Below are 18,920 nucleotides of genomic sequence, written 5' to 3'. Positions count from 1 at the left end.
AACTTTAGATCGTTCGCTATCACACTTTTCAACGCTCCTTCTTCGTGGTAGCTGTGCATCCAATAAACAAGAATATTGGAAATATCTCAAGGCCAACGTCGGCCGTTCAATATCGAGTTAATGGCAAATAAAAGGACGCGAAGGAAACTTGATTACAGTAATTCGATTCTCTGATCAGCGATATCCGGTTTATCGACTTTACCGACAGGCGCTATGTAATTTTTCACTCATCCCCGGATTTGACAAAAAAACCACGCGTGAGTCACCGAATTTCTAGCACCCGTTTAACACCCTGACTTATGTCAATATCTTTCGGTCTGCAACCTTATAGATTACTAACCGCCATCTTTCTTTTGATTTGCTATGTTGGGCACCTGTTAGCATCACTAATTATAAAAGACGCTTAACTCAAAGATAAGAACTTGCAGATGTTGAACACGTTACATGCTAAATCGTTCGTCGTCAAATCATGGATCGTTGCTTTAAAATCTGCTCATCGATCATGTATCGTAAACGTTCGTAGACAAAATGATGAATGAACAGATTTTGAAAAAAACCTTCGAACATGGAGCTGGTTCTGAAATAATTTTGATCAGGTGCATACTTTTATGAATTTGGAAGATGAATGTTGTTCTAAGGAGGAATTGCGACATCGTGGATCAACGACCCCGTAGCGATAGATCGATCAGAGGCGCGAATTCTCGAGATCGGTCGCGCGTGAAGAGAAGAAACGCGAAACACGCCCGCGATTCTAAATCGTTGCCCTTTTCTTTCCTGGCTGCCATCTGATTCCTCGAGGCTTCGAGCACGGTTAAGCCGGCAATTCGGCCGTAACGAAAATGAATTTTGCTCGGAAATTGTAACGCGATGCGTGATTCACGGTAACAGGTTCCCGGGATGCCGGCTAAACGACCGCAATTTCGTTCTGAACACACTTCGATATCAATTACCTCGTTTCGCGACGGTACAAGAATATTGCCCATCGACAATTAACTTGTACAATCGAACCAACTTAGAAATTAGTTGCTCGCTTCGGCACAATTTATTAAACTCGTTTGCAGTAAATCCAAGTTTTACTGCTTTGGAGTAATTGAAGAGTGGATAAACGGGATCTGTTTTTAAAACTTTAGGATGTTTACTGGAGTACACGTGGATGAAGCGTTAAAACAAGTCACTGTTAGAACAAGTTTTGACATATTTTGACAGAAGGAGATAAACTTGAGGCAGATTCATTAAGACTGTCATAACCAATTTAATTTCTGTGCTCATATTACGTTTTTGAATTTCCCGCCAAAATGAACAACAATTAAAAACTATCAATTTAATTGAAAACAAATTAAGATTCTTTTCAAATAAAATGGCCAGAAAGTATCTTGAGGAGAGAATAAATATTTGTACAAAGACTGACTATTTTATTGACTGACTGCGACATCTTCTTTCTTGGCGCCAAATTCAAAAGCTGATATTACCAAACTTGTTTATTTCTGCGATATAGAAATAAATTTCAAAAAATGAAGCACCGAGCACTTAATTAAACATACAAGACATGCTTTCACCGTACACAAAAGACTGTATCTATACATCTAGTGTAGTGTCTACACATGCACATATATGCATGCATGTCTGCTACATATATTTAATGGAAGAAGTTTAGCGTTGAAGGTCATTATTCCTGCAGTAATTTATTCTTCCCGATTGGCTTTGTTCTATCGTTCTTTTTGTCCATTAATCCTTTTCGATGCGTTTTACCCACGCCGGCGAAAGAGAAACCAGAAAAACCAGTAATATGCAATTTTTCTGAAATACAAGCTCACTCGATCTTCCCATTAATTTGCCGTCCGTGGTTAATTACACGCGTGCACGAGATAGGGAATGTATTCGTGAAAGAAGAAACAGCCACGAAAATCATGTAATCGAGAAACGTCAATTAAAAGAATATTATCCTCGAGTATCGGTACTCTGAACAACGCTCTATCTTATTCTTACATAATGGATCACTCGAGTATCGGAACACCGATATTGGTTTTCATTGTCAGCTTACAAGCAATTTCGTGGTTTGATAAACTTTAGACTACGGGTCTCTGACAGTCCCTAGCTTTGATGCAACATCGATTTGTTGTGGCAAGCCTATTTTCATGTACACCATTGATGCATATTCGCTCGAGAGAAACAAGAGGAAGTTATCGGATTAACAACAGTGGGAAATTTTTTGTAAAATTGCAGATTCTTCGTTAACGAGATACTCGTAATTAAATTCAATTAAGTAAATGATTAGAGTTATGAACGCGATCAGATCTTAATTAAAGCGTTTAACATTGGGGTTTGACTCGAGAGGAAAAGTATTAATTCGATCTTTGAAATTATTTTGCGGTTGGAATTTTCAGATACACTTTCGTAATTGTATAAATATTCGCTTCGTGTCATTTCTTATTTTTCCTGAGAATTTTTTTAAATTAGACAACTACCTGTTCGGTATAATTCACTTACAAGAACTGGTTGATAAAATGTAACTTTATCAGATGATATGCAAAGAAGTTAGAACAACGTGTCAATACACAGCAGATGTTAAAACAAATTTTTTAAAATTCGATAATAATTCTGAAATATCGAGTAATGCACCTATCGTTGATTTCAAAGTCATAATTACCGAAGATCCACGTGCCACGAGATCAATTTACAAACGTCATAAAATCATAAACGTCTCGAAAGAGAAAATAAAAAATGAAACATGTACAGCAATAAATTATCATTTCTCGCAGAATAAATAGTATACAAACGGTACAATTATCCAGTCATTCCGTAATTAATTACTGCCGCTCATCACGGCACGTTTCGCCAATAATTTACACACCTGAACGTATCGATGTTTTACAACAGTCTGTCCAAACCGCACGGCTGCTTTTTTCCCCCGATCTCCTTGGAATTCCATAAAAATGAAATCATCGTGTGGCAAAATCGTGACCCGGCGTTATTTATGTATTTGCAATCTAATACGAAACGAGAAACGGGACTCGAATACTCAGGGCGTGTCTTTCCGTGTTCTCCGCAGCTTGCATCCACTTTCTCTGCATTGTTAGCGAGCTGGACGTTCCGGGCATCCCTCGGCGAGTAATATGAAAGCCTGAACTCGCGTGATCATACGAGAAACCCGTGTCACGGACTGAGAAAGAAAAAGTGAACGATTTATAAACCGAGCCGATCAATTCGATATTCGCTTTCTTGGAAACATGTCGGATCTCACTTTCTTACGTAAAATCGCGCTCTTTGTACGGGAAGCACGTACCGATGGAGCAGGTTCTTTTTGAGGAAGTTGACAAATGTGATTGAGGTATTTGGGAATTTGGAGACTTGGAGATTTAGGGGCTTTTAGTGTTGTGCAGGAGAGTCTTAACTAGGTGATTTAGGGAGTTGAGGATTTTGGAGGGCTAAAAATTTCGTGATGTGGAAACTTGAAGATTTAGAATTTTGGATCTGGCAGAACTCAATGACATGGCATTTGAAAATTTAGGATTTTGATAGCGTAGCAATGTGAAGATTTAGAATTAAGTTTAAGACCTTAGAAATTGAAGAATCTGTAAGTTCACGTGTTTGAAGATATCTAAAAAATATATAGACATACACAAAAATATGTTCTCAACACATACTCAGCCCTGCGTATCCATCCGACTAGCATTAATGTCTCTTAATGTTCCTCTGTAATTGAGCAATACATTCATTCTTAATAAGCTGCATTACAACAGCGTCTCGCATAAACTACATTTAATTTCCTATTTCATAACGCATCGAACTAATATCAGATGATTACTTAGCAGTTAATTAAATTACTTATTAATGATCATATGATGGAAAAATTAATGACCAATTAATAACGTCAAAGGAATAATATATCCAACAATAACATTTCTAGGAAAAATTTCTTGTGTTACTTCAAGGAACTATCTACTTCTGTTATTTCAAGGAACTGTCTACTTCTGTTATTTAATAGAGAGTCTATTAATTATATCGAAACGTCATTGATGAAAAAGTACAGCTACGTTTCTGTTGCGTTGGAAGTTCAATGAGACCCAAGACCCTTCGCACGTCTCGTAATTATCATAAACCGTGAACGGAATCTTGATTCGATAATTCAAGGGTCCTGTTATACTTCATTACGTTTACGCTCGCACGAATGATCGGTATTCGAGTGCTACGTGCTCCGAGAGCATTGTAATTGTCTCGCCGATACAGCTGTTTGGTACGAGCGACATGAATGCGAATCAAGAGTGTACACCCTTTTTTATTATATGAAAGTTCTTTTGTTTATTTTCAAACTTTCTCTAGATGGAACTTCTAGAGTTTCCATCTTCTAATATTAGAAATACGAAATTTCCATGGTTCCTAAATTCTTAAGTCGCAGTATTGTAAGGTGCTAAATGTTCAGAGACGTAAACGTAAAAAATTCCATAACCTTAAAATATTAGAATATACTTCTAATACTAGGTCTTCCAAAACTCTGAAACTCCAATGTTCCAATCTCACAAAGTCCCTAAATTCTAAAGTTCCAAAAGTACCAAAATTCTAAAGTCTTAAAGTTCCAACCTTCAAAATCCCAAACTAGCAAAGTCCTTAAAGTACCAAAATTCCAAAGTCTTGAAATTGTAAATTTCCAAGGTCCTAATCTCTCGAGACCCCAAGAGCCCCAAGTTCCCAAATTACCAAATTCCCTAAAGTACCAAAATTCTAAAATTCCAAAGTCCCTTGAGACCCCAAACTCCCAAAATCCCAAATTACCAAATTTCCGCAAGTACCACAATTCCAAAGTCTTGAAATTGTAAAATTCCAAGGTCCTAATCTCTCGAGACCCCAAGAGCCCCAAATTCCCTAAAGTACCAAACTCCCAAAATCCCAAATTACCAAATTTTCGAAAGTACCAAAATTCTAAAATTCCAAGGTCCCATCCCTCGAAACCCCAAACTCCCAAAATCCCAGATTACCAAATTTCCGCAAGTACCAAAATTCCAAAGTCTTGAAATTGTAAAATTCCAAGGTCCTAATTTCTCGAGACTCCAAGAGCCCCAAATTCCCTAAAGTACCAAACTTCCAAAATCCCAAATTACCAAATTTTCGAAAGTATCAAAATTCTAAAATTCCAAAGTTCCATCCCTCGAAACCCCAAACTCCCAAAATCCCAAATTACCAAATCTCTGCAAGTACCAAAATTCTAAAATTCCAAAGTCCCATCCCACGAGACCCCAAAATCCCAAATTACCAAATTTTCGAAAGTACCAAAATTCCAAAGTCTTGAAATTATAAAATTCCAAGCTCCTAATCTCTCGAGACCCCAAGAGCCCCAAATTCCCTAAAGTACCAAACTCCCAAAATCCCAAATTACCAAATTTCCGAAAGCACCAAAGTTTCAAGGTCTCAAAATTCTAATATTCCAAGGTCCTAATCTCTCGAAATTCCAAAATCCCAAAATCCCGAAGTCCCAAATTACCAAAATTTCAAAATCCCAATACTATCCAAAAACTATCAAAACCTTGAATCCTCAAAATTCCCAGATCTCTAGACTCCGCCTAACCCTCCCTTCCTCCCTAACACTCCCTCCGACAATCAGCACCGAAAGTATCCAAGAAAAATGGCGACGATTCGTTCCGCAGAACCGCTCAGCATTCAACGGCCATAATTCGCGCGTGACGCTTCGAACGCATCGAGGTTGCCTCACGTTTATTACCGCAACGGTAGGCACTTACGTATTAAGAAACGGAATAATTCCGTTGAAACGGGCAACGTTTATCGTGCAACGTTCCCTCCGCTTTCCCTCCAAAAGCAGCAGCAACGTTACCCCGATAAAAACATCTCGTTGAATATTACTTCTTCACCTTTGGACTCCGAGGTCTTCCCTGTTAACATAAAATGTGAACGGAATACTGGATTCTGACGGGAATACATGTGATAATGGGCCAACGAGCTCTTTGACAAGTTGTTCGGTCTTTTCAGATAGAAACGGCTACCAATATCGAACTGAAAGGCGTGGAAGAGGTTCGTGACAGTCGTAACACTTTCGTGGGTCGATCGTTAAATACCGATAGCGACGACAGTAACGGTATGTCTGTTTATATCGATGGCCTGGCTTCTTGTACCGCGAACATTGACAATCTACACGCGTCCGTTGTCCTCGAGATTACATAAGAGATTGCGTTCTTCAAGACCTTTTTTCCGATGCAGTTCGGCCTGAGACCTTGGTTATCATTTATCGGTATTGATAATAGCTTTAATAGAGAAGCACGTGTATTCATTCTCGTGTCGAAACCTGACATTTATGAGAAGTATCGCTTAACGACGCTGTATATTAATTTATTTCTTGAGTAACGAAGAAATCTTGACTACGTGAATTCATGGATAGTCTTCAAACTGCCTTTGCTAGTCCTAGTAGACAGTGTTTCTCCAGAGCTGTCTTAGTCTTCACTTGATGACACAAAGGTATCTCTAAATGACTTACAGCATATTTTAATACTTACAATTCGACAAAGTCTGTCTAAAAGTTTCATTAATATTTTAAACATAAAATGACTGTCTCCACATCTGATTAACTCAAACATTGTGTCAAGATAGACTCAGTGGGTCTATCTTTTATTGCAACAAAAATCAGCCATCTTGAATATCGACTGCCTCAAGTGATCATTGAACTCAAGTGATCATCAAACTCAAGTGATCTCTTCATCATCGAACTCAAGTCACCTCTTAAGAAATACATTTGAAGCATCCATACCACAAGTGCAATTCGATGTCCTTAAATCATGTCAGCCTAAATCTTGGACAAAAGGTATAATTAACAGAAAAGCGCTCGGAGCTCGAAGCTTAGGGATCGTTAGATGAACGCTTTTTTCGAGAGAGGTTCTTACGAAAGGAGGACACATGGTCGCGTTTACCGAGCTGTCGAGCAACGGCGCCAAGCGTAGTCGTTGAAAAGCTACTGCAAGTCCGACTATTTTCCAACGCGTCCATGAAGACCACTTGAACAAAACAGCCAAGACTGTCTTAAGAAGACGTCGCGAGGAACACGTTAAAAATACGTTAACAGCTCGTAACAAGTTGCCTTCGTGTCAGTGATCCCTGAACGAGAAATCTCGGTAAGATCGCCTGTAGGTGTCGTCGTCGACAGGTATTTCACCCGAGAAAAAGAGGATGTCTCTTTTTATGCCTTTTTCGCGCTACTTTTCTCTTGTCTGCCGCTGATCGATGAATCAGGGGACCCGTCTTTCAACATCGAACAGGGGGAGCGTGTAGAAACACGTTAACGGAGCTGACTATATCTTGCATTGAAACTATGTTTCAGGAACATTCTCGATAAGGAAATTTGTAATTTTGTCTATAATAAGTGCTTGAGGTAATTATGTCGTAAATAGTATTTTACGCGAATAGAAAGTGGGATACTCCGAAATCTATTAGTACCCGGTGCAGTTGTAGGAATTTCTTTGTGTAAGAGACAATGTGTGGGAGGAATGGATAATGATTTTCTTGTGTTTGGAAATGGTTGAAGATTGAATACCTAAGAGTTCGTATCCCCAAATCCTCATTTCTTCAATCATCGAATGACCAAATCCTCAATTTCATATTTGCTAAATAGCTACATTTGGACCCCGAGATCTTCAAATCTAGAGACACTCGCATTTTCAAGTCTTCACATCTCCATATGTTCACATCCTCAAGTCTTCACATCTCCATATGTTCACATCCTCAAGTCTTCACATCTTCATATGTTCACATCCTCAAGTCTTCACGACTCCAAACACTCACATCCCTAAATCCTCATATCCCCAAATTCACATATGTCCAAATCCTCACATCTCCAAATCCACACATGTCAAAATCCTCACATGTCCAAATCCTCGTATGTCCAAATTCTCACATGTCCAAATCCTCACATCCCCAAATTCTCTCATCCCCAAATTCTCACATCCCCAAATTCTCACACATCCAAATCCTCACATGTCCAAATCCTCACATCCCCAAATCCTCATATGTCCAAATTCTCACATGTCCAAATCCTCACATCCCCAAATCCTCACATGTCCAAATTCTCACATCCCCAAATTCTCACACATCCAAATCTTCACATGACAAAATCCTCACATGTCCAAATTCTCACATGTCCAAATCCTCACATCCCCAAATTCTCACACCCCCAAATCGTCAACCTCCAAAATTTCCAAAAGCCCCAACTACTTCCCAACGATACTAACACCGTAAACGTAGAAGTCTCAATCCACCCCCGGAAGAGTTTCACAAAACCATGAAGCACAGTTGAAGATCTAATTCCATTACGGATGTTTGTACCGGAAAAACTAAAGACACGTAGTCAGAAAACGTAGAAAAAAGCAAAGGCGGCATAGGAAACTGCAGACGATGGAATTTCCTTTTGCCTTCAGTACGAACGTTCGACGAGCAAAAGAAACGAAGGCACGAAGCCTCGTAGAAGACGTCGGGCCCTCCGGCGAGGCGGAGTCATTTTAAACTAGTGTCTCGTTCTTTCTAATGACTGTCATTTACCTGGGTGTCATCCTCGTGTCCTGCAACGTCCGACAATCTACGACGGCCCTTCATACTGCACGTAATCTTTTCAATGTCCGACGCAAGATGGATTCCCGACGTCATTAGGGAGCATAAAGTGTCTCTCTTTCCTTGTTCGTTCGCTTCCATGTAACCTCCTCCTTTTGCCACGGAGTCTTTTCCGTCTGCCTGCTGGAATTTGCCTCGACTCCTCCGCTTCTGTCAGCTTCGTTCTCTCTTCGCGGAGACCGGCAATAGTACCGCCAGGTGTGGCCATTTATTTCCCAGCTGGAAAAACTTACTCGCGAACGTACAAAGCTACCGTGCTCCATTATTCGTCCGATTATCACATTTTTCATCGACAATTATTCGAGCTACGTCGAACTCGTCACATTATTATACTGTGTGCTGAACGGATTTTCCTGATTGTGGATTCATTCCTGGCATTCTTAGAATTGTAGAATACTTTTAGATCTAAAGTCAGGTTCTCAGAGATTATGATTTCACAGATGGAGGGATATGAAGTATAACGCATGTGCTAGAAATTTATTATTTTTTTAAGTCCTGAAGACCAAAGAAAAATTCCAATTTCCACATCCCATAATTTCATATCCTAGATCCTAAATACCTCATGACCCAAATAACCCAGATCCTAGATACCCTAAACTACATCTCCCAAAATTCCAATTTCCTGAAGTACCAAAACTAGCAATTCCCAAAGGCATAATCGCTCCGTAAGATCTCATGAAAGGTTAATTACCCGATTAGCAGTAAAATCGAGAGTAAATCAATCGATCGGTAAGGTTGAAACCGCGACCATCACCGCCACCCTCGATAGGCATTCGAGTCGCATGACTGTCTCGCCGCAGGTATGCAAGTTAATGCATCTACGGTATATCATATTCGAGATACACGTGTAAACGCATCCTGACTGACACGGGAATCGAAACTTTCCACCGTTCGCTGAATACGACCGCACGATGTTCAGCTGTAAAAGTAATTGTCGTTATTAGCGAGCCGTGTACTGTCTCGTGTGATTTCGCAGAACGCGCAACGCACGGGAATAAAACCGTGAAAGTAATGTTGCTAGTTTTACGTAACGAAAAGAGGAGGTTCATTAAAGTCGCTTGTATTCTGAATAAAATAATATCGAGTGAATACGTGTGCTCGTGAGCTTGTTCGATTAAATGAATCGGGCTCGGTGATAACGTTCGACAATTCGTATTTAATGACGCCTGTTTGCACGGTTCGATAGCTTGCTTTTGTTGCAATTTACCTGTTCATTTCATGATGGAGTCTATTGCATTTTCAGTGCAATTAAATTTAGTCATTTTCGTAGTTATGGAGTTTTGGGTTATTGAATTTTTGGGGGTGGTTAATTTGTGTATTCTGGAATTGAAATATCTGCAATTTGTATAGTTCGAATGAATGCGTACCTATTCATATGTGATAAAACCATGTGTGCTGAATTTCTATGTTCCCAGTTTCTGTATCCTAAATTCCAAAATTTCCAATTCCAAAATTCTCAATTCCAAAATTCCCAATTCCACTATTCCCAATTTCACAATTTCCAATTCCACAATTCCCAATTCCACAATTCCCAATTCCCAATTCCAAAATTCCCAATTCCACAATTCCACAATTCCCAATTCCGAATTCCACAATTCCCAATTCCAAAATTCCTAATTCCACAATACCTAATTCCAAAATTCCCAATTCCAAAATTCCCAATTCCACAATTCCCAATTCCACAATTCCCAATTCCACAATTCCCAATTCCACAATTCCCAATTCCCAATTCCACAATTCCCAATTCCACAATTCCCAATTCCACAATTCCCAATTCCACAATTCCCAATTCCACAATTCCCAATTCCATAATTCTCAGTTCTAATATTCCCAATTCCACAATTCCCAATTCCATAATTCCCAATTCCACAATACCTAATTCCAAAATTCCCAATTCCAAAATTCCCAATTCCACAATTCCCAATTCCAAAATTCCCAATTCCACAATTCCCAATTCCACAATTCCCAATTCCATAATACCCAATTCCAAAATTCCCAATTCCACAATTCCCAATTCCACAATACCCAATTCCACAATACCCAATTCCACAATTCCCAATTCCAAAATTTCTAATTCCAAAATTCCCAATTCCACAATTCCCAATTCTAAAATTCCCAATTCCACAATTTCCAAATTCGTATATCCCAAATTCCTACATCCCCAAATTCTCAACCTCCCAGAAATCTCCCGTCCCCAAATCCCAACCTCCCAAAAATCTCATATTTCCAAATTCCCACATCTCCAAATTCCAATCTCCCAAAAATCTCACGTCCCCAAATTCCCACATCCCCAAATCCCAACCTCCCAAAAAATCTCCCCTCCCCAATTTCCTATGTCCCCACCACCAATCATCCAATGCAACCTCGACGACATCTAACATAATATATCCTAAATTGCGATAGGTCCGGTGGTTCATCCGGCGCGCCCGGTGCTATGGTCCCATCGGCCGGTGGTCCCGGCAATCCCACGGGAGGCGGTAGAATGGCCGTCATAGGTGTCACCCGTAACGTGAGGCTCCGAAGGCGTGGAGCATCGGGATTCGGTTTTTCCCTGAGAGGCGGCAGAGAATACGCAGCTGGATTTTACGTGAGCGACGTGCAACCAGGAAGCGAGGCTCATAGAAACGGATTAAGGGTAAATGCCTGTTCTAACTTGATAGCGATCCAACCGGTTCATTCGATACGCATTAAACGATACGAATCGATGTTGCGATTGCGAAAGTGCTGGCCAGCTTTCTGCTCCATTTCGCGGCGTCTTTCGTTGGTTTCACTTTGTCAGCTTTTTTGCGCAGGTCGGCGATCAGATCATTAGGGTGAACGGGTATCCGGTGGAGGATGCGGTCCACCAGGAAGTCGCGCTACTCGCGAAGAATCAGCAAGTGCTCGTCCTCAAGATACGAAGTAATTAACCCACCTTTCTCACTCTTGAATATGCTTTTTGTACGTTGATCATGCGAACTAATTCCGACGTTGTTTCTTACAGGCGTGGGAATGATACCTGTGAAAGAGTAAGCATCGTTAAATGTGGAACGCTTAAGACCTGCTTCCTTCAGTTTTTTTTATGACGTTTTACGGTCAATGATTTTTTTAACATTTTACGACCTTATGCTATTTCGTTGAACAAATATTGCCACAGATACAAGTATTGCAAGTGATATTCAAGAACTGGCAATTTAAGTACAAGAAAAAAGGGACTTGTTCAAGAATGAACACTTCTCTGTATATTTGTCTATTAACCACATGCGTCCTCTTGTGTTTTAGTATAGACAAAATTTATGCAATAAAATGATTGTAGCTCAAGAACATTGTTGTACCGTTTTATAAGTAACGAGTTACAGTAGGTACAATGTTTCCACGTTTATAAAGGAACTTTATGGTTCGCACAGCAATCCAAACGATCCGGTCACCTGGCACATGGTACAACAACAACAGCAACAGCTACAGTACAACGAAACTGGTTTGGGTGCTGTGCCGAGCACTGAAGTCAGAATTCGAATTCTTGTCGGAGAGAAGGGCCGTTTAGGTTGCGGAGTGTGCAGAGGCATCGTACCCGGCCTCACCGTTCAGGTTAACCATAATTTACATTCTACGTTCATTAATTAACCAGACGTTAAACTATGCTTCCAGTACGAGCGTTTTCTGACAAATAGGCCCGAGATATTTCTCAGAATGTATTTAGCGTAAACAGGCCTTCAGACCTTTCAAACCCTGTGTAAAGAACCTTTGCATGCAAATAAAATACAATAACTTCTGGACGAGCAAATTTCTGACTTGTGTTAACATTACTAATTTTACATTTTAGAAAGTGAAAAATCAAACTTAATTATCTTTGACATGTTGCTTTGTTTAAAATAAACCTCTGTAGGTCCCCTTTTCAAGCTCCCTTTTTTCTATTAATAAACAGACCCTACTCGTACGAACAAATTTGATCATATTTGTCAGGAAACACTTGAGCAGATAAATGGATAATGAGCTGAGAGAATTAACGAGGGAAAATTGATTTAGGGCACAAGAGACGACGGGCCAGCCAGAGCAGCAGGCTTGAAAGCAGGCGACGTGATAATTTGGTGCAACGGACAAAGACTAACCGATCTTCCGTTCGAACGTGCCATCGAGGTAATGAGAAGTTCTGCCATTCTGGACCTAATAGTGCAGCGACCCACGCCAAATCACCTTTACGACTGCCCGGAGCCACTGTGGACTCGTGGCTCGAGCGGTTACGACTCTGAAACCTCGAGCATGGCCGCGGCAAGTCCACAGCCTCAACAAAATTCTTCCTACTCGCCGCAGCATCACCAGGACCCAAGAATGCATCCTCGGTATCCTCGCGATGACGTCTGCAACAGAAACGGAAGGTCAGTAGCTATAAATCTTACGTGTCATATATCAGAAATATAGCTTAGCATAGCTTAGATAGCTTAGAAATTGAAGTTTAGGTAGCATAAAGATTAAATAGGTAATTAGAGAGAGAGTACATAGACTTTAGAAGTTGTATAGTTGTGTATAGAAGTGGTATACATTGTAGAAATTGTAGTGTGGAGATAGTATGGAGATAGTGCAGAAATGGGGCAGTCATTTATCGGGATGCCACATATCAGAAAGGGGGAGTATAGAGATTGGGGAATGTGGAGATATGGGTACATGGAATTGAGGAATGTATAGAAATTCGGAGATGGAGACAGAAGGGGTTATGAGTATGCAAGTTGGGGAAATTACAGAGCAGGGAAATATAGAACCTTGAAGATAGAGGGAGTAGAGAATACAGAAAGGGAATATAGGAAAAGCCTAATTCACCACTGGATGCTTACGACTTAAACCGTTTACATTGCATATGTCTATGAGTGCACCACAGTATGGAAGTGAATTAGTATTGAACTAGTATTGAACTAGTAATAGTAATGAACCAGCACTGGAATTAACATGAACGGGTCGAGCGTTTATTTGTCGAAATCAGGCAAACTATCGCCCGCGCTTTACGGTACCGGATATCTATCTCGTTAGCAACCGTTATCGAGGCATCGGTGAATTTATAGTGGGAGAAAGTCGTTCTATTAATAGGACATTTCGCGATAACAATCGTTACTCCTCCACGACGAATTCCTGGCCAAACGTTCATCCTTAACCTCCTCCTTTAATTGGAATTAGAAAGTACCACGTGCGCTTCGTGAACAATTAAACACGTGTTCACCAATATTTCAGGATCTGCTGCCCGCTTGCTTTGTCCACCAGCAGTTGCAGTTCCTCGGAGTGGCCCAACACTGATCAGGTAAATAAGTTATGACAAAATTTCGCTGTAAAAAAATTAAGAGTGGAAGAATGACAAGTTACGTATTCACAGGGGCAAGAGTGGACACGAAAACCAAATAACACCACCGTGATTCGTATAAATCAGAACCAGAATCAAAACCATAGGTTTATGGGAGGACCGGGTCGCCCGAATTCGCGTGACGCTTACGAGGATGACATCGACAACGAGCCACTTTACGATCCCGTGGCTCCTAGGATCGATTACGAGGTCCATGATTTTGATGCCAATCCACGTGACGAGGCTAATCGTCGTTTGGCGTATCGACGGGATAATATCAGGCAGGATGTCATTTATGATGGACCTGCCGATGATATTCCACCGTATCACGCTCCCAAAGTAAGTATATTCTCACATATTTATCTTCTGCTAAAATGTAGACGTCATCAGATAACTTATCGTATCGTAGTTATATCTATTACTGAATTTCATGTGTAAACACATTGTCATATTATTTATAATGTAGTCAGAATTATGTCTATCATGTAATTGTACAATTTCATATGTATCATGCAATTATAATTATGTCTCTTATACGTCCATGAATTGATCAAATCATTATCGTATAATTTAGTGAAAGAGTAACATGTCACCCATTTTGTAATCACAGCAATGCAAAATGGCCGCCATCAACGCCAATTCAATATTCCTACCCTCCATTCTTACATTTAATATCGATACTCAAAATGTATTTCATCGAAACAAATATGTGAATGAAATATTTTTAGCCAAGAAAGTTTAAGGAACAAAATAGAAAGGATCCTTGTAAATTGATAATTAACGAACGCTCGAAACGCGCTTTCTAACTCCGAGTCCTCTCATAACCGGCTATTAGGTCGAATTAGCGTGATTTATCTAATTACACAGCGAAACTATGATATTTCTATATACGTAGGAGACTGAGCGTTATTTGATCTTGTTCCAGGAAAATGGCACGCAAGAAGGAGAAAGGAAAACGGTGACGACAGTGGAGGTTCATCAATCAGTGTGTCCACCTGCACCTCCGCCACCGCTTCCTTATAAATGGCCTGCAGGTTTGTTAATTAATTTTACTGACACCTTCATTAAAATATGGATTACATCTTCGAGGAAAATGAGACGTAAGATGTATCAGACAAAAATTTTCAAATTGAAAGCTCACCAGAGTTTGAAGTTTCCAAATACTTCAATTTCTCATATTTCTAAATTCCTAAATTTCCAAATTCTTCAAGTTCCTGAATTTCTAAATTCCCAAACAACAGCAAAACTTTCTGATACAATTGCTATCCCAGAAAATACTTTACGGTTGCCATAAAGGGACACAATGTTTTACAGAAACGAAGCCAATGAACGCCATGGGTATGCAAATGGGTAGTACGATGTCGATGGGTAGCACAGGCTCGACGGAAACCGAGTCGAGCCTGGAGTCGTCCTGCAGCAAAGATTCAGCTTCGACGTCCTCGTCGCTGTCGACGTCCTCTTGCGAGCCTCCGTCGACGGTTTCTTACGGTTCGATGACTGCCACCTCGACCGGGACCAATAAAACCAACGACACAGCGACCACCGCACACCCGACGTCCCGCAATTGCGCCACAAGGACATCGCCGATCGCCTGCACCGACCTAAGCACCGCCATAACGCAAGAATTGCAGAGGCGGGCGCAGCAGGTACGATCATGGGATCTTCCTTTTTTCTTTTATGAAACCGAGTAATACGCCGATCCACGCACCGCGTGTGTATCGCGTTACTCGGTTTGCTCGCGAGCATTACTGGTTGCGTTACTGGAATGCCGATTTTTCAACCGATCGATCCTCGCCGACCAGATTCTACGATTCCTTTCTCCGATCTTGCGGACGTTTATTACTTGCCGTTTTGGTACAGTCTACACAAGCTCGTACAAACTATTTTCATAATAACTTTCTTCATTTTAAGTGATGACTGACCGAACTGTTATTTTAAAGATATAATAACCTTGTTCATTAAGTCTTAGGTCTGACTAAATTGTTATTTCAGACATGTTCATATAATAACCTTGTTCATTAAGTGTCAGAACTGACTAAATTGTTACTTCAAACGTATTCGTGTAATAACTTTGTTTATTAAGTCTCAGAACTGACTAAATTGTTATTTCAAACATATGCATATAATAAACTTGTTCATTAAGGTTAGAACCATCTGTCAGAACTGACTAAATTATTATTTTAAACATATTGATATAATAACCTTGCTAGTCTTAAGTTGAAGTACAGTCTGTCCACAGCGACTGAAGGAACTATTACTTTAAAGATAGTGGCTTAATGACTTTGTTTATTACTGTCGTTGAAGTACTGTCACTCCAAACTGAATATACCAAACCGTTATTTTAGAGATATTGATTTAACAACCTTGTTTATTGCTTCCCGTTTAAATACAGTCTGTCCAAACTCAGTATACTGCTATTTTTATGAGACTGACTTAGTAACCTTGCACAATACTTCTCGTTTAAGTGCAGTTTTTTCAAAATCAGTGTAGGTATCGTTATTTATTATGGTACTGATGTAACCACATCGTGCATTACAGTTTGAAAAATCTTGAAAATATGTTCATCCACAGATTATACACTTTTGAAACAAAGATTAGTACCTTAGTTGTGAACAGAACATAGATACATGTATATATCTTGTAGTAGGATGTTAAACCTTGTATTTCAACATTATAGTCTTATCTTCAGGTACAGTAATGGTTATTTCGAATAAAAAGTTCCTAGAACATCGTGATTCGTACTGATTATCCTGCAAGATAACGCATTATCTCTGAAGATAACAATTGTCTTTATAGTTCGTTTCCAAGATAACTGCAACGAATTATTGCAAGATTAAATAATTTCGTCTTGCAAGAAATTGGAAACTGTTATCTCGAGTTATCGATTATGACGTAGCCACCCCCTCGTAATAAGGATGACTAAGTCGATCAGTGTTTCACGAGACACCGTATTGTCGATACGTAGATAGGATTACGGATATTTGTGATTTATAGAGGAGCATGAACAACGCTGCTAAGACGGAAGCCGCGAACAAGGAGAAGAATATGGAGCCACGGAAGCCGCAGAATCCGGAAGCTTTGCGGGCGCAGGAACAGAAAGTCACGCATGACAAGGTCAGTAACCTATGAGATATAGTTTCTCGTTTGCGTGTGAATTTATGTCTGGAACATTTGGTAGGGATTTAGGGATTTGGAGATTTGGAGCTTCAAGGATTTGAAAATTTAGGAATTTGGGGATTTAGGGATTTGGGAATTTAGAAATTTAGGGCTTTAAGGATTTGGAGATTTAGGGATTTGGGGATTTGGAGATTTGGAGCTTCAAGGATTTGAAGATTTAGGAATTTGGGGATTTACGGATTTGGAAGTTTAGGGATTTAGGGATTTGGGAATTTAGAGCTTTAAGGATTTGGAGATTTAGAGATTTGGGGATTTGGAGATTTGGAGCTTCAAGGATTTGAAGATTTAGGAATTTGGGGATTTAAGGATTTGGAAGTTTAGGGATTTAGGGATTTGGGAATTTAGAGCTTTAAGGATTTGGAGATTTAGAGATTTGGGGATTTGGAGATTTGGAGCTTCAAGGATTTGAAGATTTAGGAATTTGGGGATTTAGGGATTTGGAAGTTTAGAGATATAGGGATTTGGGAATTTAGAAATTTAGAGCTTTAAGGATTTGGAGATTTAGGGATTTGGGAATTTAGAAATTTAGAGCTTTAAGGATTTGGAGATTTAGGGATTCATGGATTTAGGAATTTAGAGGTTTAAGGATTTGAGAATTTGGTTATTTGACACTTTAGAGATTTGACAATTTGGATATTTGAAGATTCAAATATTTGAACTTGAGTATTCGATGGTTTAGATTAGATATTTGGACATTTGGGTATTCAGAGATTTAGGGCTTTGAGAGTTCAGTATTTGGGAATTTAGATATCTGGCACCTTATATATTTAAAGCTTCAAGGATTTGACAATATAGAAATATTAGAATCTGGAAAGTTGAAGAGATGAACATTTAAAAATTTGACTATTAAAAAGTGCCAAGTTGAATGTTTAAGAATTTGACAAATTAAAAAGTGTCAATTTAAATGTTTCAGAGTTTCACAAATTAAAAATTGCCAATTTGAATGTTTAAAACCTTGACAAATTAAAATTGCCAATTTGAATATTTAAAAGCTTGACAAATTAAAAATTGCCAGTTTGAATATTTAAAACCTTGACAAATTAAAAAGTACCAATTTAATGTTTAACAATTTAACAAACCTTGACAACACAAAAATGTACAGTACACACCTCGTTCATAAAGTCAGTATAAGAACACTCGAAAATCCATACTAATTGTGAGAAACGGATAAAAGTATATCCTCAATAAATCGCAATAATGATTCCTTCCATATATCACCTCCGTTCGCAGCGAGTTAATTCAACTCTCTGACCCTCCAATTAAACTCGATTACACGCATTGACTTGATCGCGCTTTTAATGCGATTATACTAACACAAAGGACGCGAATCATTCTACCCTTAACGTGAGAACCAGATGTTGTTATCAGCAACACCCACTCAATCTCTTCCTATCTCGAACACTTGTACGTATCAGTGCAAAAGGTTCATTCGCTTCCAACGTTGCTTAATTGCCCGTGTAATTAATTGTCCATTACGTTGTACATCAACTTTAATAGCAATCGACGTTCGATCGCTGCTACAAAAAATGATATGCACTCTAATAGAAGAACTCTTACTTTTCTAATGAACATGAGATACAAAAATGAAAAGAGGTAATAGACGTCGTTAAAGACGTTGTTGAAACGCGCGGTAATAACGAGTAGAGAGTCGATCTAATTAAAAATTATTGCACGATGTTGCGAGCTATCGAAGTTTCGTTGATGAACGCCCGAAACGCGGATTCACAGGCGCTGCTCGCTCCACTACGCTCCAGACTTCAGTTTATAACCGAACGCGGATAAAGCTGGCTGCACTCGCTACTTTAACGTGTACCATTCTTTTTGCGGAGCCTTTTGC

At 39.5% G+C, this 18,920-nt stretch overlaps 1 protein-coding gene across 2 annotated transcripts in view; it reads left to right on the top strand.

The window, feature by feature from the left end:
• The window catches only part of LOC100882582 (uncharacterized), a 44,350-nt gene that overhangs the window by 17,800 nt on the left and 7,630 nt on the right, over positions 1–18,920 (top strand). The window contains exons 1-11 of one of the 2 annotated variants that reach the window (XM_076537846.1): positions 6,437–6,462; positions 11,005–11,236; positions 11,394–11,502; positions 11,585–11,609; positions 11,988–12,168; positions 12,607–12,956; positions 13,801–13,867; positions 13,940–14,245; positions 14,832–14,940; positions 15,221–15,552; positions 16,901–17,020. In XM_076537846.1, the coding sequence (XP_076393961.1) occupies positions 6,452–6,462; positions 11,005–11,236; positions 11,394–11,502; positions 11,585–11,609; positions 11,988–12,168; positions 12,607–12,956; positions 13,801–13,867; positions 13,940–14,245; positions 14,832–14,940; positions 15,221–15,552; positions 16,901–17,020 (1,842 nt within the window). In that variant the 5' untranslated portion in view covers positions 6,437–6,451. Of the gene's footprint in view, positions 1–6,436; positions 6,463–11,004; positions 11,237–11,393; positions 11,503–11,584; positions 11,610–11,987; positions 12,169–12,606; positions 12,957–13,800; positions 13,868–13,939; positions 14,246–14,831; positions 14,941–15,220; positions 15,553–16,900; positions 17,021–18,920 lie in introns of those variants that run through there. The other variant, XM_012282917.2, reaches the window with a different exon arrangement.

The sequence above is a fragment of the Megachile rotundata genome, chromosome 12 (genome assembly GCF_050947335.1).
Source record: "Megachile rotundata isolate GNS110a chromosome 12, iyMegRotu1, whole genome shotgun sequence".
NCBI classification, from domain to species: Eukaryota; Metazoa; Arthropoda; class Insecta; order Hymenoptera; family Megachilidae; genus Megachile; species Megachile rotundata.
The sequence above is the reverse complement of the archived record's forward strand: the minus strand, read 5'-3'. Positions and strand labels throughout refer to the sequence as shown.